Source organism: Bombina bombina, chromosome 7 (assembly GCF_027579735.1).
Source record: "Bombina bombina isolate aBomBom1 chromosome 7, aBomBom1.pri, whole genome shotgun sequence".
NCBI lineage: Eukaryota > Metazoa > Chordata > Amphibia > Anura > Bombinatoridae > Bombina > Bombina bombina.
Genome location: NC_069505.1, coordinates 579,069,966 through 579,091,878, shown reverse-complemented (window position 1 = coordinate 579,091,878; position 21,913 = coordinate 579,069,966). Strand labels below are relative to the sequence as shown.

The 21,913-nt window shown below is 42.3% G+C and overlaps 1 protein-coding gene across 1 annotated transcript; it reads left to right on the top strand.

Moving 5' to 3' along the window:
* Positions 1-1,431: 1,431 nt before the first annotated feature.
* Positions 1,432-21,394, top strand: LOC128667118 (gastrula zinc finger protein XlCGF53.1). Its single transcript, XM_053722027.1, has 9 exons — positions 1,432-1,566; positions 4,475-4,596; positions 6,501-6,560; positions 8,103-8,250; positions 8,789-8,875; positions 10,085-10,186; positions 13,453-13,542; positions 19,212-19,298; positions 20,196-21,394. The coding sequence occupies exons 2-9, from the start codon at positions 4,510-4,512 to the stop codon at positions 20,801-20,803; spliced, it is 1,269 nt and encodes a 422-aa protein (XP_053578002.1). The 5' UTR covers positions 1,432-1,566; positions 4,475-4,509; the 3' UTR covers positions 20,804-21,394.
* Positions 21,395-21,913: the final 519 nt, after the last annotated feature.

Sequence of the window (21,913 nt, the reverse complement as noted above, 5' to 3'; positions counted from 1 at the left end):
ACTCCAGCCCCATCTCACCCACTTCCACCTCTCTCTGTCCAGCCCCATCTCACCCACTTCCATCTCTCTCTGTCCAGTCCCATCTCACCCAATTACAACTCTTTCACTCAACAACATCTCACCCACTTGCACCTCTCTCGATACAGGCTAATCTTACCCCCTTATACCTCTCATACTAACCCAATCACACCCACCTATTACCTCTTACACTAACCCAATCTCACCCCCTTATACCTCTCACACTAACCCCATCTCACCCCTTATACCTCTCACACTAACCTCATCTCACCCCCTTATACCTCTCACACTAACCCCATCTCACCCCCCTTATACCTCTCACACTAACCCCATCTCACCCCCTTATACCTCTCACACTAACCCCATCTCACCCCCTTATACCTCTCACACTAACCCCATCTCACCCCCTTATACCTCTCACACTAACCCCATCTTACCCCCTTATACCTCTCACACTAACCCCACCTCACCCCCTTATACCTCTCACACTAACCCTATCTCACCCCCTTATATCTCTCACACTAACCTCATCTCACCCCCTTATACCTCTCACACTAACCTCATCTCACCCCCTTACACCTCTCACACTAACCTCATCTCACCCCCTTATATCTCTCACACTAACCTCATCTCACCCCCTTATATCTCTCACACTAACCTCATCTCACCCCCCTTATACCTCTCACACTAACCCCATCTCACCCCCTTATACCTCTCACACTAACCTCACCCCCTTATACCTCTCACACTAACCTCATCTCACCCCCTTATACCTCTCACACTAACCCCCCCCCCCATCTCACCCCCTTATACCTCTCACACTAACCCCATCTCACCCCTTATACCTCTCACACTAACCACATCTTACCCCCTTATACCTCTCACACTAACCTCATCTCACCCCCTTATAGTATACCCCATCTCACCTACTTATACCTCTCACACTAACCCCATCTCACCCCCTTATAGTATACCCCATCTAACCCCCTAATACCTCTCACACTAACCCTATCTTACCTCCTTACAGTATACTCCATTTCACCCCCTTATACCTCTCAAATTAACCCCTTATAGTATACCCCATCTCACCCCTTATACCTCTCACACTAACCCCTGCACACATCCTTCAAGACCCGATATGGTCCTTTTTACATAACAGATCATCTCCCTCTGAATCGCATTTTACCATCTTATTTGACACAGACCCGTTTCTCACACCGTGTAACACGATAGATCTTTATTGCAGAGACACAACGGCAGACATTGTTCTACTTACCATTCAAGGCCAGCATAACTCTATGGGAAAACGAAGAGACTACAACTTCCAGAGTCCTTTGCTCTCATGAGAAAACTAGTGCGCAGGGTCCCTAAAGGTATAATTACCTCTTTCAGCTGGTGCGCGCTCGCATGCGCACTAGATCCAAGTGTCATCCAACTAGTCACCGTAAGCTTGGAGTTTTCGATGCATATGTACATCGTACTCTCGTATGAGCAAAGCATTCTGGAAGTTGTAGTCCTGCGGTTTGTTTTTATAGCGGCCTACGCTGGGTAAATAACCTATTCTTGTCTGTGTATTGTACATATTATGATATTATGTCAGAGGAAGAGTGGGATGATTTGTTTAAGTGAGAATAACGTTGCTGAATGAAGCCTTTTGGCTAAGTGGGTTATAGCTGTGTGACTATGGTGGTGCTGAGTGGGTTACAGGATTGCTCACAGTGTGACTATATAGGGGGTAATGTGGGTGATAGATGTGTGACTATGGGGGCGCTGAGTGGTTTATAACGGTGTGACTAACTATAAGGGTGCTGAGTGTGTAATAGCTGTGTGACTATGGGGGTGCTGATGGATTACAGGATAGCTCAATGTGGGTTATAGATGTGTGACTATGGGGGAGTGCTGAGTGGGTTATAGCTGTTTGACTATAAGGGTGCTGAGTGGGTTATAGCTGTGTTACTATGGGGTTACTGTGTGACTATGGGGGTGCTGAGTGGGTTATAGCTGTGTGACTATGGGGGTGCTGAGTGGGTTATAGCTGTGTGACTATGGGGAGTGCTGAGTGGGTTATAGCTGTGTGACTATGGGGAGTGCTGAGTGGGTTATAGCTGTGTGACTATGGGGGTAATGAGTGGGTTATAGCTGTGTGACTATAGGGGTACTGAGTGGGTTATAACTGTGTGGCTATGAGGGTGCTGAGTGGGTTATAGCTGTGTGACTATGAGGGTGCTGAGTGGGTTATAGCTGTGTGACTATGGGGGTGCTTATTGGAGATGATGTGAGGAAAAGGTGAGTGTGGACAGGGTCTGGTGTGATGGAGGTGGGCTGGGTAGGTGGTGAGGTGCTTGTGTAAGGGAGAATGTGGCTGAGATTTTTAGGAGAGATTGGTGTGAGGGAGAAGGAATTAAAAGTTTGAGGAGGGACTGGAGAGGGAGCTGAAAGGGTTAGAGGTGTTGGTGTGAGGGAGACAGGTGCTTAGAGGGTTAGGAGGGCTTGATGTGAGGGGACTGAGAGGGTGAGGAGAGACTGGTGTGAGACAGAGGGGGCTGACAGGGTTAGGAGAGATTGGTGTGAGGGCTACTGGGAGGGTTAGGAGGGGTTGGTGTGAGGGGGATTGAGAGGGTTAGGAGGGGTTGGTGTGAGGGGGATTGAGAGGGTTAGGAGGGGTTGGTGTGAGGGTGAGGGGGATTGAGAGGGATAGCAGGGGTTGGTGTGAGCGTGAAGGGGGATTCAGAGGGTTAAGAACTGTTGGTTTGAGGGTGAGGAGGAGGAGGATTGAGAGGGTTAGGAGGGTTGATGTGAGCGTGAAGGGGATTGAGAGGGTTAGCAGGGGTTGGTTTGAGGGTGAGGGGATTGAGAGGGTTAGGAGGGGTTGGTGTGAGCGTGAAGGGGGATTGAGAGGGTTAGGAACGTTTGGTTTGAGGGTGAAGGGGATTAAGAGGGTTAGGAGGGGTTGGTGTGAGGGGGATTGAGAGGGTTAGGAGGGTTTGCTGTGAGCGTGAAGGGGGATTGAGAGGGTTAGCAGGGGTTGGTTTGAGGGTGAGGGGGATTGAGAGGGTTAGGAGGGTTTGCTGTGAGCCTGAAGGGGGATTGAGAGGGTTAGCAGGGGTTGGTTTGAGGGTGAGGGGGATTGAGAGGGTTAGGAGGGGTTGGTGTGAGGGGGATTGAGAGGGTTAGGAGGGGTTGGGTGTGAGTGGGATTGAGAGGGTTAGCAGGGGTTGGGTGTGAGCGTGATGGGGGATTGAGAGGGTTAGCAGGGGTTGGTTTGAGTGGGATTGAGAGGGTTAGCAGGGGTTGCTGTGAGCGTGAAGGGGGATTGAGAGGGTTAGCAGGGGTTGGTTTGAGGCTGAGGGGGATTGAGAGGGTTAGCAGGGGTTGCTGTGAGCGTGAAGGGGGATTGAGAGGGTTAGCAGGAGTTGGTTTGAGGGTGAGGAGGATTGCAAGGGTTAGGAGGGGTTGGTGTGATGGGGATTGAGAGGGTTAAGATGGGGTAAGGGGGTTAAGAGGCATTAGTGAGGGTTATGATTGGCTGACATGAGGGTATGGAGTTCCTTACAGGATGAGCAGGGTCTGTGTGTGTAAGGTAGAGAGTTCGGAGGGTGAGTAGCCCCTGTGGTCTCCTCATTTTGCTGTATCTTTATTTAGGATGTTAGTACAGGATCTTCATATTATGTAAACTCTCTTGTGTCTCCGTATTACACATTACAGTTGATATATGATATATCTGTAGTACTTATGGATCCGCTGGGGACTACACTTTTGTGCGCCATTGTCCTCACTGGTTAGGCGATTCGCAACAGTTTATTTGTAAGCTCATTAAAGGGATATAATAAGTCTGTTTCATTGTTGTAATAAAAAAGCAGTGGGATATACTTAAAGTGATGGTAAATTGTAGCGGCGTCTGGGAGGCAAAGGTATATACGTCTAGTAAGGTGAGAGGATAGTGCATAAAAAAGGTTTAATACAACTTAAATATATAAATAAATACATGGATCCATGGTGTATACAGAATTATAACATTGGTATAAAAACAATGGTATGAAATGAAAAAGAATGTGATTTCAGCCCAACTACACAACTACATGGGAGAGAGCACAATGTTATCTATATGGCTTGTATGAACTAGCAGTCTCCTGTTGTAAAAAGCTAATAAAAATGCATGTGATAAGAGGCTGTCTGTAGTGGCTTAGAAACAGGCAGACATGAAGAGGTTTAAATGTTATAAAGTATATTAATATATCAATGTTGGTATTCTGGCCCTAAATGGGGAATTACATTTTGAGTTTCATTTGCCTTTTTATTTTGTTTTATACGTCTCTTCTTGGCTTTTCCTGCTGTTAATATTCTAATCACTACATTTGTTGTATTAGAATGATTTGTCATCTATGAAACCTATTTAAAGTCACATGATCATTTTCTAATTTGTGATACGCATATTTCGTTTCCCCTGTTCGTGTAGGTCTCACATCTATAAAATCTGAACCGTCACCGCTGATGAACATGATGGACAAACACAAGAGGCAAATGGCAGAGCAGTTCTTGAATCATGCTCTGGGGATAATCTACCTGCTGACCGGAGAGGTAAGACACACTGGGAAATGTTATACTGTGTTGGTTGCCATTAAAGGGACATGTAATTTTAAACAACTTTCTAAAGTACTTTGATTATCAAATTTGCTTTGTTCTCTTTTCTCTTGAAAAGAAAAGTAGGGACGTAAAGCTTAGGAACATACACGTCTGGAGCACTATACGGCAGCAGTTTTGCAAGAATGTTATCCATTTGAAGCACTAGATGGCAGAACTATTTCCTGTCATGTAGCGCGCCAAACAGCTGCCTAGGTATCTCTTCAACAAATAATAAAATGGGAACAAAGCAAATTTGATAATAGGATTAAATTGGATTTTTTTTTAAAATGGTATGTTCTGTCTGAATCACTAAAGATTTTTTGGGGTGTTTATATCCCTTTAAGGGAACATATCTTTGCTAAAATTATATACTCTTATTCGGTAGAGAATTGTACTTTTTGGACAGACGCTTGGTAACTATAGCCTAGATTACAAGTTGCTGAAATTGCATAATTTTGCGCTTGGCCTTGCGCAAAAATATAACGCATGGTTAAAATGAACCAAAGAATTTTTAACACACCTAATACTTTTACAGGTACAAACGCTTTATCTAAACTGCTTGGGAACAGAAAAGTTTTGGATTTCGGAATATTTCAATAAGGCAATATTTACATGTCATAATGCAGCTTATACATGTAACCTAAATATATAATTTTAATACTTTTGTATATAAAGTATCATCAGAAAGATAGTTCAGTACTGTAATTAGACGTACTCGGTACCCCAGTGGTCTTTCACATACCCCCTTAATGTGAGACGTAAATAGCGCAGGTCTTGCTGATGTCAGGAAGACCTCGCTATATCTGCATGCCTCCAGAAGTGAGGCATTCAGTACTAGTACAGTTTTGCCACTGTCGGCAAAGCTGCACTAGTAAACCCCTCAACAAATGCGCAATGTACAGGGTATGTCGCTCGTTAAGGGGTTTAATAAATACAAACTAGTATTTGCATTTTAGAACCCAAAAAACAAACACAAAATTCTGGCAGAAAGGATTATGACTTACTGGCGGGGAACACGGTCATTTTTAATCATTTTCTTTTTTTAAAAATATTTATTAAAAGTTTGGTTTCTTAATAATTGTGGATTTTTTTAAAATTACGGATTTGGGGATTTGTATCTGTATAGCGCACCCTATACTTTCATTGTGAAGCTGTAGTAGTGCACTCATTACATTTATATTACAAGATGTTGGTTATGTGTTGCGGTGGCACGCAATCTATAATACCGTTTAAAACTTAATACCATTTTTTTTTTTTAACTATTGCTATTGTGCGTTCAAAAACTTATTAAAGGGACAGTCTACTCCAGAATTTTTATTGTATAAAAAGATAGATAATCCCTTTATTAACACTCGGTTATATTTATACACCTTTTACCTCTCTGTGATTACGTATCTAAGCCTCTGCAGACAGCCCCCTTATTTCAGTTCTTTTGACAGACTTGCATTTTAGCCAACCAGTGCTGACTCTTAGGTAATTCCACGTACGTGAGCACAATGTTATCTATATGGCACACATGAACTAACACCCTCTAGCTGTGAAAAACTGTCAGAATGCCCTGAGATAAGAGGCAGCCTTCAAGGGCTTAGAAATTATCATATGAGCCTACCTAGAACAAAGGATACCAAGAGAATGAAGCACATTTAATAATAGAAATACATTGGAAAGTTGTTTAAAACTGCTTGCTCTATCTGAATCATGAAAGTTTAATGTTAACTTTGCTGTCACTGGGGCATCCAAAACAGACATGATTATCAACTGCTACAGAAACAAATTTAGCATATTATGCTGCTTATCAATATACTTTATCACATATTCTTCTGCCTTCTGATATGTTTTGCTCCTCCCTCCCCCTGTAGGAATACACCATAGTGAAGAAGAATTCCTCCCATAGCAAGATTCACCGGTTAACAGGAGAGGTGAGCACCGCTAGGGAATGTGACACAGTGACTAAGCTTACTGGCTAAGCTTCATCTCGTGCTGGACCCAAGGGTGCATCCGCTCTTGAGAACACTCTTTGGGACACTTTCCAATCTCACTCGCAGAGATGATGAGGCACTAGGGAAATTCACAATGGTGTAATATGCCAGTGAAAGGATAGCCCAAATAATACTGTACTCACAAGATACGAATGTTCAGCCTGTTTATTGTGGATCGAGTAAACAACTCCTTCATAAAGAGTATTCACTTGTTTTATTTCCCAACGCGTTTCAACTGTGTTATGTCTTTCTCAAGAGCTTGAAGTTTTACAAACACTTCAGCTTGCAAATCGGTTTATGTACACACATTAAAACACCCCCCAAATTGGGAGCATCACAAAATACTCCTAGATGGGATGTTTACAATCATCATCAAGTATATCGTACAAATTGTTACATTCTAAAACCAATAATTAAAAAATACAGAATTTTATACATGGGATTGGTTTTAATTATTGGTTTTCTGTGTTGTTGTTTTTTTAATTATTGGTTTTAGAATGTAACAATTTGTACGATATATTTGATGATGATTGTAAACATCCCATCTAGGAGTATTTTGTGATGCTCCCAATTTGGGGGGGGGTGTTTTAACGTGCGTACTTAAACCGCTTTGCAAGCGGAAGTGTTTGTAAAACTTCAAGCTCTTGAGAAAGACGTCGTAACACCGTTGAAACGCGTTGGTGTGAATACTCTTTATGAAGGAGTTGTTTACTCGATCTACAATAAACAGGCTGAACACTCGTAACTTATCTTGTGAGTGCAGTGTTATTTGGGCTCTCCTTTTACTGGCATATTACACCATTGAGAATTTTCCTAGTACCTCATTATCTTTGCGAGTGAGATTGGAAAGTGTCCCAAAGAGTGTTCTCAAGACCGGATGCACCCTTTGGTCCAGTGCCTCTCATAAGATACAGCACAAGTTTTGATGTTTTTTGGGAGAAAACTGTGAGACGGTAGCGGCCCCATTTAAGGGGAGTATTTTAGCTATTCCATATTATCTTGTTGTTTCTAAGCTTCATCTGGATCTGTATGTGTTTCCTGCCTTCTGCATGGTCTCGAACACGAACAAATATTATTTGCTTCATTATTCATTTTGCAAAGGAATAAATAAACTGTCATTTCTTCTGCCGTTATTTCATCTGCGAAACAACAAAGCGAATGAACAAGTACAACAATCGTTCATTCGTTAATTTTTGTTTCACTATCTAATTAAAGGGACATTATACACTAGATTTTTCTTGGCATAAATGTTTCGTAGATCCATTTATATAGCCCAAAATTGGTGGATACTGTCCCTTTAACAGAGATTCATTCATTTGTTTTGTGTAATGACCGATTAATGGCAGCTTTGTTACTCATTTTGCAAAATAAATAACGAAACAATGAATGTTTATTCATGGCTAATTCTCCGAAACTTTATGCTAGATCTGTCAGTAAAACTATCTGGCACAGTCAACCCTGAATGACTTGTCTCTTTTTCAGGACCCTATAAAGTGTGATGTTGCTGCTATGTATTTCTCTATGAAGGAGTGGGATTATATAGAGGGGCAGAGTGAGCTTTACAGTGACGTCATGAGGGAGAACCGCCCGCCACTCCGTACATTAGACATCCCAGAGCACGAGAGCTCAGGTAACCCTGTGTTCTCTTTATTAAGATTAGATAAAACAAAATTCACTTTAAGAAATATTTTTTTTTATATTGAATGTATCAGATTTGTAAGTTTTTACCAACTTGTTGTCATTTGTATACTTTTATTCATTTAATAAAGCTTGTTTTGAAGAAGAAAAAATGAGCAGATCTTATCATCTTATCTTAAAATAAGAAATAATGAGTCTTTAAAATGCAAAAAAATATTTAATGACAATACAAACTCATTTAACGGACCAGTAAATACAGTAGATTTGCATAACTAACACATTTTAAAGTTCTCTATTTCCACTCCCCTGTATCATGTGACAGCCATCAGCCAATCACAAATGCGTATAAGTATATTCTGTGAATTCCTGCACATGCTCAGTAGGAGCTGGTGACTCAAAAAGTGTAAATATAAAAAGACTGTGCACATTTTGTTAATGGAAGTAAATTGGAAAGTTGTTTATAATTGCTCCTCTATCTGAATCATGAACGTTTTTATTTTGACTTGAGTGTCCCTTTAATTCTTTTTTAGAGGTGACGGATCAGTGTTGTGAAAGTCTGCACACAGAGGACGACGAAATATGCGAAATTCCACAAGTGGAGACAGATGTCTGTTCAGGTGAGTAGTATTTGTCATTGTCAGCTTAGTATATTTGTTTTAATAATTATTAAACATTACTGGAAAAGTTTAAAGAGACGCACTCTCATGGTGAATGTCTTAAGTAGGGAAAGTTGTTAATTGGCACAATATTTACAGGGATATATGAGATGTATCCAAGATTCGCTCAATTTATTTTGCACATTGGGAATGTTGAAAGCTTTGGAAGTGCATCCTTTTGTTTTTCTGATTTATTATTCGTAATGAAAATAGGGATATTCGTTTTGTTTCAGATTGGATTTGATAAAGGCCCGTTTGTGGGCTGAAACGCGTTATCCTTATTCTTATTTTGTTTTCTGTTTGCTCCTTTTTAATTTTTTGACCCATTGGTTACTCTGAAAGGATGTCCCTACCTGACCCCCGACGTTTCCAGCTATCGGCCAGGAAAGCAATGAACACCCCATTAGGAGTCACTTCGCTGGTGTTTTTCTTTTCACTTCTTTTTGTTAGATCACATGACCTTCGTTTTGCTATATGATTTTTTTTTTTCTGGTGGCATTTTAGATTTCGTGATCGCAGCTCCTCTATCGGCTTGTCCTGCATTTCTCACAAGTATATCACTTAACAGTTTGGTAAAGATTTTAATCTAGCCAGTTAAAGTTACGTTTAAAGAAATGTTGTGCTCTCAAAACTCCATTTCCGTTTTGCCTTTTATGAACATTAGGAGAGGGGGTTGCACCAGGTTTATTGTTTTGTAACCTGTTGTTTCCTGTATAATACTAATATTTGCCCATATTAGATATGGGGTACTGCCAATGAGAAATTGGGTTGAAGTACCTATTAGCCAATAAGCAAAAGTAGGAAGGAAGTGCCTACCAGCCAATAAGAATTAGCAGGCAGTACCTACCAGCCAATGAGAATTAGCAGGAAGTATATATCGGCCAATGAGAATTAGCAGGAAGTACCTACCAGCCAATGAGAATTAGCAGAAAGTACCTTCCAGCCAATGAGAATTAGCAGGAAGTATATATCAGCCAATGAGAATTAGCAGGAAGTAACTACCAGCCAATGGGCATTAGTAGGAAGTATATAATATAAAAATAGAAAAGAAATGTAACATGGTTAGAAGCTGCATTTTAATACAAATTATAAACATGCTTTCAGTACATCGTCCCTTTAATTGTAAGAAACAAAACCAGAATTAACTACTGTCTACTTATTTTTGCACAGGTGAAAATAACACTGTATTAAGCACTGACCAATCAGATGACCCGTGTGTAAGTAGTCAGCTGGAATCTACAGAGCATCAAATCTCCGGCAATATCCGGACAGGTAAACAAATATATACAGGATACCCAAGGAATAAACTATATTGTATTTATGACTGAGCAAATGATATGAAAAACAGACAAAAAATCAATTATATAATTTTGACCATTGAAGAATTTTATGTAGAAATATATTCGGAATAATACAAAAATTTAGGAACCAGGAGATTTTTTTTTTTATTTGTAACTCCTGGGATTTATCAAGGCCAGGTATAACATTCCTCCTAATTATGTACATTTTATAATTGGGGGAGGAGTATGGATGATTTTAGGTGAGGTTGTGTTACTCAGGGGTGGAGTCTGTGTGGTCAGGGGTGGGGTTATAGGATCCCAGGGAGGAGTCTGGTGGGTAGACATTGGGCTGTTACTAAAGAGTGGAATCTGGGTATTCAGGCAAGGGTGGGGTTTTGTGACAGAAGGGCAGGGTAGGGTCATGTGACCCACAGGCATAGTCTAGGTGCACAGAGGTGTGGTTGTGTGACCCAGTTTCTGAGTCTAGGTGGTCAGGGGTGGAGTTATGTGACCCAGAAGTGGAATCTGGTTGGTCAAGATGGGGTAGAGTAAACAACATCCAAAGTCTAGGTGTAGTTATGGGGCGCCTGGTTGGTCAGGAGTGAGGCTGACCACACCAGGGTGGGGTTTTGGTGTTCTTGAGGAGGGTACTGGCAGTCCCAGACTTTGTTTATTTAATGGGAGTACCTGTGCTGTATATATCAACGCTGTCTGTGTGAGTTGTCCCTGTGAGTCCTTGGAATTCTACTGCTCACTGACTCAGATGTGCAAATGATACAATTCCTGTTAGTTCCACTGTAAATTTAAATAACCTTTACTTAAAGGGGTGGCGTTATCAACTGCTTCTACTTAAAGGGATATAAAACCCAATATTTATCTTTTGTGATTCTGACAGCACAAACCATTTTAAAAAAAGTTTCCAGTTTACTTCTATTATCAGATTTGCTTCGTTCCCATGATATCCTCTTTTGAAGAGATACCTAGGTAGCATCTGGAGCACTACATGACAGGAAATAGTGCTGCCATATTGTGCTCTTGCAAATGGATAAAATTCTTGCAAAACTGCTGCCATATAGTGCTCCAGAAATGGCCCGGCTCCTAAGCATACGCCCCTGCTTTTCAACAAAAGATACCAAGAGAGCAAAGAAAAATTGATAATGAAGTAAATTAGAAAGCTGTTTAAAATTGCATGCTCTGAGTCATGAAAGAAACAAATTTGGGTTTAGTATCACTTTAAAGGAACAATTTATCTCAGCAATCAGTTGATAAGAGTTCATTGTATTAAAGCTGCTGCAGGAAGACCCTTTCAAATGGGCTGGACTCGCACCCACTACATCTTTAAATGTGGCATCTTGTTTACATAGCTTTTCTACTGAACTTGTCCAGCAGGTAAATTGGATCATTGGGATCACATTAAAGTTCAGTGTTCAAAGAGGCAAAAGCTTTCATTATCAAACCCTAAGTGTTTTGAAGACGTGAATTGATGCTAAGGGGCCGATTTTTCAACGGCCGAATGGCCCCTGTTTCCATGTGAACCTTTAGGCTCGCCAGAAACAGCAGTTATGAAGCAGCGGTCTTATGACCGCTGCTACATAACTTGTCCGCTGCCTCTGAGACTGCGGTCTGCAATCAACCCGATCCTATACGATCGGGTTGATTGACACCCCCTGCTAGCGAATCTGCAGGGGGTGGCATTGCACAATACGCTGTCGGCATTCAGCAATGTCTGTCGGAAATGATCGCTACATCGTATTATGTCGGACGGACAATGATAAATCGGTCCCTAAGTGTGGAATTTTAACGTGTCTAACCACAAAATTACAAAAAGAATAGTTCATATGATTTACAGGAGCTGTGTCCCTAAGCACAAATTATTTGGTTGGTCTACTACTTCTCAACCCACTTGTGCTGAGCTTTATCTCCACCAACAGGCACACTATCGCCAGCTCCCAGTTTCTGATTGGCCAATTATACATTACTAGTCCTAATGCCCGTGTACACGGGCCAATTTTTTTAAGTACCGCGGTTCCAACCCTTGCTCCCTCTCTCCCCCCCCTCTCTCTCCCCCCTATCTTTTACGCTCTCTCTTCCCCGTCCCTCTTCTGCTCTCTCCCCACTCTCTTTTGCGCTCTCTCCCCCTCTTTTGCGCTCTCTTTCTCTCCCCCTCTTTTGCGCACTCTCTCTTTCTCTCTCCTCTTGCTCTCCCCCTTATTTGCTCTCTCTCTCCCCTCATTTGCTCTCTCTCTCCCCTCATTTGCTCTCTCTCTCCCCTCATTTGCTCTCTCTCTCCCCTCATTTGCTCTCTCTCTCCCCTCATTTGCTCTCTCTCTCCCCTCATTTGCTCTCTCTCTCTCTCTCTCTCCCCTCTTTTGCGCTCTCCCCCCCCCTCTCTTTTGCGCTCTCTCCCCACTCTCTTTTGCGCTCTCTTCCCCTCTCTTTTGCGCTCTCTTCCCCCCTCTTTTGCGCTCTCTCCCCCCCTCTCTCTCCCCCTCTCTTTTGAGATCTCTCCCCCTCTTTGATGCTCTCTCTCTCCCCCTCTCTTTTGTGCTCTCTCTCCCGCTCTTTTATGCTCGCTCTCCCCTCTCTCTTTTGCTGTCTCTCTTCCTCTCTTTTGCTCTCTCTCTCCCCCCCTCTTTTTGCGCTCTCTCTCCCCCTCTCTTTTGAGCTCTCTTGCTCGCTCTCTCCCCTCTCTCTTTTGCTCTCTCTCTCTTTCCCCCCCTCTTTTTGCTGTCTCTCCCCCCTCTCTTTATCCCCCTCTTCTGCTCTCTCTATCCCCCCTCTTTAGAGCTCTCTATCTCTCACGGCGAATCCGGCCTGCCTGCGTCACGCCCAGCCCTGCCCATGTCACGTCCGACCCCACCCATGTCACACCCGTCTGGCCACGCCCATTCCACGCCAGGTGAGGTAGGCCAAGTGTGTTTGTCCTTGCGCGCAGTCTCTACTGCGCATGACCGCTTCGGACAAACACACTTGGCCTTTTATTATATAGGATTAGGATGTTTTATCATTTCAACTAGTCATCTTTGCAAAAGTGCAATGCGTCAAGTGGCGGTAAAGTACCGGATTGTTGACATATCGTTATTACTGTGAGTTTGGTAATATTTACAGTTGGCGTCACCAGATTTCTGTAGAACTATAAGGTAATTTTAGCCGCTTTGTAGAGACTGACAGTCTGACCTCGGCTTTAGACTTTGATAATGTTTTGCAGCTACATTTAAAATAAACTATGGCTGTACTAATTATCATTTATTTTTCCAGAGTTCCAGAATAAAAATCTATATAATGTATTAGTTAAGGAAGAAAGTGAGGATACTGCGCAGATAGAAACTGACTCAGATCCCAGTGCAGGTGAGTGACAAAAAGGGGAATAATATTTTTGGTATATTAGTCATATTTATAATATTTCCTGATCACAAAGGTAGCTCCTTCCCTGTAGCTAACAGTATCTAAAGCTGCAGTATATTTCCAGTTGGCAGATAAGAAATATATTTATTTGTATTTATTTATTTTATCTGTAGCTATTCATTTGAATATATAATGATTGTGAGAGATACAGACACAGAGAATATAAGATAAAATGTACTTCCTGCTAACAACCAATACTGGTATTTTAGTTGAAATGTAATTGTAAACAGTTTTTACTTCATATTTTCAAGTGGAAACATACAGTATATGCTGATTTTTAATTTGTATGAGAGAATTTTTTTACAGTGTCCCTTTTAAAGTAACAAATAGTCATTATCTGGGACCAGCACTGATTGTTTAAAATGCAAGTTTGTAAAAAGCACTGAGATAAGGAGCAGTTGCAGAGGCTTAGATACAAGGTAATCAGAGATAAAAAGTGTATTAATATAACTGTGTTGGTTATGCAAAACTGGGGAATGGGTAATAAAGGGATTCTTCATAAAGGTGGTGAGAGTCCACAATCCATTACTCCTGGGAATTCCCTACCACTTGTAGGAGGCAAATATTCCCAAATCCCAAGAGCTCTATAAAACCCCTCCCACCTCAAAGGTACCTCAGTCTTGTCTTTGCCTCTGCTGGAGGAAGGTGAAGAATGAAGATGTGCATATGATCCTTCAGTGAGAGGGGTTTTCAGTCTATGTTAAGGCCCATTTTCCCCTCAAAGTACAGTGTTTTCAGAGAGATGTATATGGGGTATGCTTAGTGGCTCTCTTTTTCACCTCATGGGAAATTTTGTCACAAACCGTGCCATTCTAATACCTCACGCTATGGTTACCCACTTCAAATACATAAATTATGCTTACCTGATAATTTCATTTCCATCGAGGGGAGGAGAGTCCACGGCTTCATTCATTACTGTTCTTAATTAAGAACCTGGCCACCAGGAGGAGGCAAAGACACCCCAGCCAAAGGCTTAACTACCTCCCCCACTTCCCTCATCCCCCAGTCATTCTGCTGAGGGAACAAGGAACAGTAGGAGAACTATCGGGGTATAAATGGTGCCAGAAGATGATTTCAATTTAGGTCCACCCATCGGAGATACGTGCGGGAGCTGTGGACTCTCCTCCCCTCGATGGAAATTAAATTATCAGGTAAGCATAATTTATGTTTTCCATCAAAAGGGGAGGAGAGTCCACGGCTTCATTCATTACTGTTGGGAACATATACCCAAGCTTTAGAGGACACTAATGAAATCGGGAGGGGGGGAAAAAGGCAGACCCTAATTTGAGGGCACCACAGCCTGCAAAACCTTTCTCCCAAAAACAGCTTCCACAGAAGCAAAATCGTCAAATTTGTAAAACTTTGTAAAAGTGTGTAAAGAGGACCAGGTAGCTGCCTTACAAATTTGCTCCATAGAGGCCTCATCCTTGAAGGCGCAAGACGAAGCCACAGCTCTAGTTGAATGAGCCGTGATCCTCTGAGGAGGCTTATGTCCCGCTGTCTCATAGGCCAAGCGAATCAAGCTCCTCAACCAAAAGGACAAAGAAGTAGAAGAGGCTTTCTGCCCCTTGCGCTTCCCTGAATACACCACAAAAATAGATATAGACTGTCTGAAATCCTTCGTAGCCTGAAGATAGAACTTCAGGGCATGAGTCACATCCAGATTATGAAGTAACCTCTCCTTGGAAGAAGAAGGGTTAGGGCACAAAGAAGGAACCACTATTTCCTGATTGATGTTATGGTTAGACACCACCTTGGGAAGAAACCCCAAACCAGTGCGAAGCACTGCCTTATCCGCGTAAAAAAACAGATAAGGAGGCTCACAATGTAAGGCAGCCAGTTTAGATACTCTGCGCGCCGATACAATGGCCAACAGGAAGAGAACCTTCCAGGACAGAATCTTAATGTCAATGGAATGCATAGACTCAAATCAAACCCCCTGCACTACCTTAAGGACCAAGTTTAAGCTCCATGGGGAGCAGACTGTCTAAAGACAGGCCTTATTCTAGACAGATCCTGAACAAAAGATTGGATGTCAGGGAACTCAGCGAGTTTCCTATGCAACAAGACCGATAATGCAGAAATCTGTCCCTTTAAGGAACTGGCGGCAAAACCCTTCTCCAAACAGTCTTGGAGAAAAGACAGAATCCTGGATACCTTCACCTTATGCCAAGAATATCCATGCTTCTCACACCAGGACAAGTAAGTCCTCCACACCTTATGGTAGATGCGACGAGTGACTGGCTTCCTTGCCTGAATTAGAGTATCGATCACACAGAAAAGTCTCTCTTGGCCAAGACTAGGCGTTTAATCTCCACGCAGTCAGCCTCAGAGAATCTAGATTTTGATGTTGAAAAGGGCCCTGTTCCAGCAGATCCCTGCGACAGGGTAACCTCCACGGCGGAGAGGATGACATCCCCACCAGATCCGCAAACCACGTCCTCCGCGGCCACGATGGAGCAATCAGAATAGCTCCCTCCTGTTTGATGCGTGCCACTACACGAGGTAGAAGTGGTAACGGTGGAAAAATGTAAGCTAGGCTGAATCCCCAAGGCATCTATCAGCTCTGCCTGAGGATCCCTGGACCTCGACCCGTAACAAGGTAGCTTGTAATTGAGTCTGGAAGCCATGAGATCTATCTCCGGCGTCCCCCACCTGAGACAAATCTCCGCAAACACTTCGGGGTGAAGAGACCATTCCCCCGGATGGAAGGATTGCCTGCTGAGAAAGTCCACTTCCCAGTTGTCCACACCTGGAATGTGTATCGCTGAGAGCGAGCAGCTGTGGAACTTCGCCCACTCCAGTATCCGAGACAGCTCCCTCATGGCTAGGGAGCTGATGGTTGATGTAGGCCACCAAGGTTATGTTGTCGGTCTGGAATCTGATGAAGCTGAACGCCCCCAGAGGAGGCCATGCCTTCAGAGCATTGTAGATTGCTCTGAGTCCAGAATATTTATCGGAAGGAGAGACTCCTCCCGAGACCATTTTCCTTGTGCCATTCTGGCACCACAAACAGCTCCCCATCCTGTCAGACTCGCGTCCATGGTCACAATCTCCCAGGATGGTCTCAAGAAGGATGTCCCCATGGACAGTTGCTCCAGACTGATCCACCAAGAAAGGTAAATCCGAGTCCGAGCATCCATGGATATCTGCTGTGACAGATCTGAATGATCGCCGTTCCACTGTCTCAAAGTGCACAATTGAAGTGGTCTGAGATGGAACCTGGCAAATGGAATGACGTCTATGCTGGAGACCATGAATCTGATCACCTCCATACACTGAGCCACCAAGGGGCTTGAGGAGGACTGAAGGGCAAGACAAGATGACGCAATCTTCCGGTGTTGATGGTCTGTAAGAAATATCTTCATGGACATAGAATCTATTATCGTGCCAAGGAACTCCACCCTGTTGCTGGGAACCAGGGAACTCTTTCCTGAGTTGATCTTCCAACCGTGAGATTGGAGCAAAAAAAGAAGAGCCCTCGAATGATCCTCTGCGAGACTGAGCGACGGCGCCTGGAATAGGATGTCGTCCAGATACGGCGCCACAGCAATGCCTCTGGATCTGGCCACCGCCAGTAGCGCCCCCAGATGTGAAGACTCTCGGGGCCGTCGCCAGACCAAAGGAAAGGGCCATAAACTGGAAGTGTTGGTCCAGAAAAGAAATCTTAGGAACTTGAAGTGGTCCCTGTGAATTGGCACATGAAGGTAAGCGTCCTTCAAGTCTGTAGTTGTCATGAACTGTCCCTCTTGGACTAGGGGCAGAATAGATCTGATTGTTTCCATTTTGAACGATGGAACACTCAAACTTGGTCCAGAACACTTTAGGTCCAGAATTGGGCGGAAAGTGCCTTCCTTCTTTGGAACCACAAAAATATTTGAATAGTACCCTAGACCCCTCTCTGCTTGGTGTACTGGTACGATAACATCTAGGGAGGAGAGATCTCTAACACATTCTAGAAAGGCTTCTCTCTTTTCCAGTCTTGAAGACAGGTTTGACAGGAGGAATCTGCCCCTGGGCGGATGGATCTGAACCCTATCCTGTAACCCTGGGCGACAAAGTCCAGAACCCAAGGATCCTGAACGTCCTGCAACCAGACTTCTGAGAAGAGAGATAATCTGCCCCATACTTGGCCCAGAGACCGGTCGGGGCCGCCCCTTCATGCTGATTTTGTCTCGGCAGGCTTCTTGCTCTGCTTAGACTTGTTCCAAGAATGAGCCGTTTTCCAAGTTCCCTTGGACTGGTCAGCTTTCGCGGCGGGCTGCTGGCGCTGGGCCTTGTCCACACGAAAGGGACGAAAGGTAGATCCTTTAGGCTTAGCCTTCTTATCCTGCGGTAGGAAAGCACCCTTGCCTCCCGTAACTGTCGATATGATCGAATCCAATCCTGGACCGAACAGAATCTTTCCTTGAAAAGGCAGGGACAATAACCTCGACTTAGATGTCATGTCCGAAGACCAAGACTTGAGCCACAGAGCCCTGCGAGCTAAAACGGAAAAACCTGGCACCTTAGCGTTCAGGCGAATAATTTGCATATTGGCATCACATATGAAAGAATTTCCAATCTTCAGCACCTTAATCTTATCCTGTATCTCGTCGATGGAAGTCTCCCCCTCAACCATTTCACACAGGGATTTACACCAATATGTCGCAGCTCCGGCGACCGCGGCTACGGCCACTGCCTGCTGAAAAACAGAAATATTAACCCTTGATTCTTAAAAGATAAAAGGTGTCACACTGTGACCCTGTCTACCGTGTTATCATTATGTAATGAAAAATCAAACAATCTTACCAGAATCCACGCCGTGGAACAGGAACACGGCCCTTCAAGTGTGACAGGTTAGTAGCCTCGCTCCTGACATGGACTTGAGTGTAAAAAGCAGGCAGCGAAACTTGTCAACGCTGATTTCTTGTGGAGCTGTTAATGAGTTGGGATGGTTTCGCAGAAAGACTCTCCCTGAATCTCCAGACTTTAACTTTCGCCCAGGCTCTCACTGAGAGGCTGACAGTACTACTTAAAACTCCAGTCCCAATGCGAAGAGTACTACCCTCCATAAGAGACTACTCCGATCTTCGGCACTTTTCTGCCATCCTCCTTTGACGAAAGGCAAAGAATGACTGGGGATGAGGGAAGTTGGGGAGGTATTTAAGCCTTTGGCTGGGGAGTCTTTACCTCCTCCTGGTGGGCAGATTCTTAATTCCCAACAGTATTGAATGAAGCTGTGGACTCTCTTCCCACATATTTTTTATGAGCCAACAGTTTAATCTTTTCTCCAATCAGTGCTCTAGCTGTACACCACTTTTTTTGTAGCTAGCGCACCCATTGGAGGACAGGTCAAACTGTTAACTCACAAAAAATAGGAGTTTTGAAGTAAGCGGCCGGAGCACGGGGTATTCGAATGGCACAACTAGATTAAAAAGTAAGTTACAGTGCATCTTCATTAGAAGTGATCAGTTAATGTCCCTATATAATATTGCTTAATTACGGACATGATTTTAAAACGTGTCAAGTTTACAATGACTTTAAGAATGTGAAAAATGCATTTTACGCGTTACATTTTTTTTTCAAATGGTTCTATGGTTTTGCTTAATAAATCATTTTATTTTTTTCAGAGTTCCAGGATAAAAATCTATATACTGTTTTAGTTAAGGAGGAAAGTGATACTCAGCGGATGGAAAACCACCCAGAACCCCGTGCATGTGAGTGAGAAACAGGGAAATAATATCTTTAGGACATTCATTCATGTTGATTGATCTGTGTAGTGCCGATAGGTGACGTGTGCATTTAACATGACAGGAGCATTATGGGAGTATTTGCCACATGTTTTTGTTGTTATAGATTGCGATAACATGGAAAGTGTAAAGTGTTTAATACTTTTTTAACTTTAATTAAGCAGGTAATATTTGCATCTGTTCTGGTCACCTTGCTTTTGACACTGTCCTATTTGGCGGGGGGAAATATCTGTAAATTTTTTTGCCCATGTGCAAAACCAATATTAAATTTTTTGGGTTATTCTATAATAAGCCGATAAGTGTTCTCTGGTAGTTTATCTAGTCCTCCTACCTGTGGAATTCGATAATTGAAAAATGGTCCTGAAAATGTGTTGATAATTATCGAGAATTGCATTGTGATCAGGCCAAACAGGACATTTACGTATAGGGCCATTTTTCAACAAACCGATAATAATAAATAATAAAACATTTCCGATAAACAATAAAAAAGGGCTGTTTGTGATTGCGTCAATATCAAAAAGAGCTCATCTGCAGCCGTTAGCATGTTGACAATTATCAAATGATTGGGTAATTAACCACGTAGTAATCTAGGGTCAGTAATGAAAAATGAAAATTCTCTGATTTGTTAATGTGCACAAGCAGCTTTAGGGCAGTCTAAGTGTGGCCGAGGAAAAATCTTTTTTTTTTTATATATTTTGGCAATATTGATCTACTTCTCAAGTAGGTAAAATAAGCATAACACATACTTACAGGACACAAATACAAAGTTGTCTTTCATGTTAGTCACATGATACAGTCAAATGTGTAAAATGATTTGCCTTTTCTGTTAATCACATTAGCCCATTGTGCATTTTATCCCAACAGCCGTATCAACTCACCAGGTTGTTAAAGAAAACTCCCACACAGTATCCTGCTCATCGGTGGAGCTTAACGAAGAGGATCACAGTCTGTCTATGAACATTGACGACTCTGAAATAAACACCTTTAAAATATCAGAATTCCATGACTATGAATTCCACACCTCTAATGTAACGTCCTATCAATATCCTCAGACATCCAGTAATCTAAATGGGATGTTTGCCAATGACTATAGTGATAGACTATGCGGAACCAGGATATTTAATAAGATGGCATTTAATGAACATGAAGGATCTTTTGTGGAACCTGGAACACGTGGTACAAAAAAGAGACAATTTATTTCCCGTAAAGGACCAAAATCACACGTTTGCTATGAATGTAAAAAAGTTTTTCCCAAAAGGTCCATATTGATTATACACCAGAGAACACATACAGGAGAAAAGCCGTTTATCTGTAAAGTCTGTGGCAAAGGCTTTCCTGATAGATCAAGTGTGAATAGACACCACAGGAAACATACAGGAGAGAGGCCATATATTTGCTTGACATGTGGGAAAAGCTTCTATGAAAGGTCGTATCTGATTAGACACCAACTAACGCACACAAAAGAGAAGTAGTATTTGTGCTATGTCTAAATGAACCCTTAATAATTTATGCTCAGTGGCACCAGGTTTGCCATGAACGGGGGAATGAATAAGATAGTGAAGCTTGTCTGGTGAACCATCTGGAGCCCTATATTAGAAAGAAGCTATCTATTTGCCCTAACTATAAGAAATGCTTGACAAACTCAGGACTGGCTGGAGATATTGTGCTGCCTGTGTCCAAGAATGCAATGATGCCCCCCCCCAAGTAGTAACATTACTGATTAGCATATCAACTTACTAGCATGGCTGGTGACCTTACTAAGCCTGCCTACCTGCCCCTTGTTAAGTGCTGCCTGAGTCCATTGGACCCACTTGGTCAAATGGTTGAGCCGGCCCTGAACCAACTCAAAAATAGTATTGCGGCAACTTAAAGTGATGGTAAATCCTAGCATTTGTGAAACACTAAGATTTATCAGTAGGACAAATAAAGGGGACTTTCAGTCATGAAGTAAAAAATACTTCATGCTGAAAGTTCCTTTATTTGTTTGAAGCGTTCGCCGCACTAGGCTCCTCAGGCCGCCCACGGCAGAACGCTATTTTGCTGTGAGGTGACTTTATACACATATAAACACATAAATACTATATATATATATATATATATATATATATATATATATATATATATATATATATATATATATATATATATATATATATATATATATATATATATATGAGCCCTTTGCAGTTAAATTGATGAAAACATGTAAAAACATATTTATGCAGCATTCATTTACAATAAAGGTTTCAACTATTTACTGTAAATATGTCACATTCCAATGTTCTGCACGTAGCAGAATATGTTCTAAGTATATATATATAAAAAATATAGAATCTGTATTTATCTACACGTGTATATATAATAATATATATATAGATATAATATATATATTACACACAAAAAAAACATCATATATATATATATATATGTAAAAATATGTATTTATGAAATATTCTGCTATGTAAAGAAACATTGAACTGTGAAATAATCATATTTTCATGTCGGGTTAGTGCACTTTAGAATATGCGATCGGGTTTGTAATAGGAGTGCTACCCGGCGGGCACAGAAAGCTTGCTTTTAGA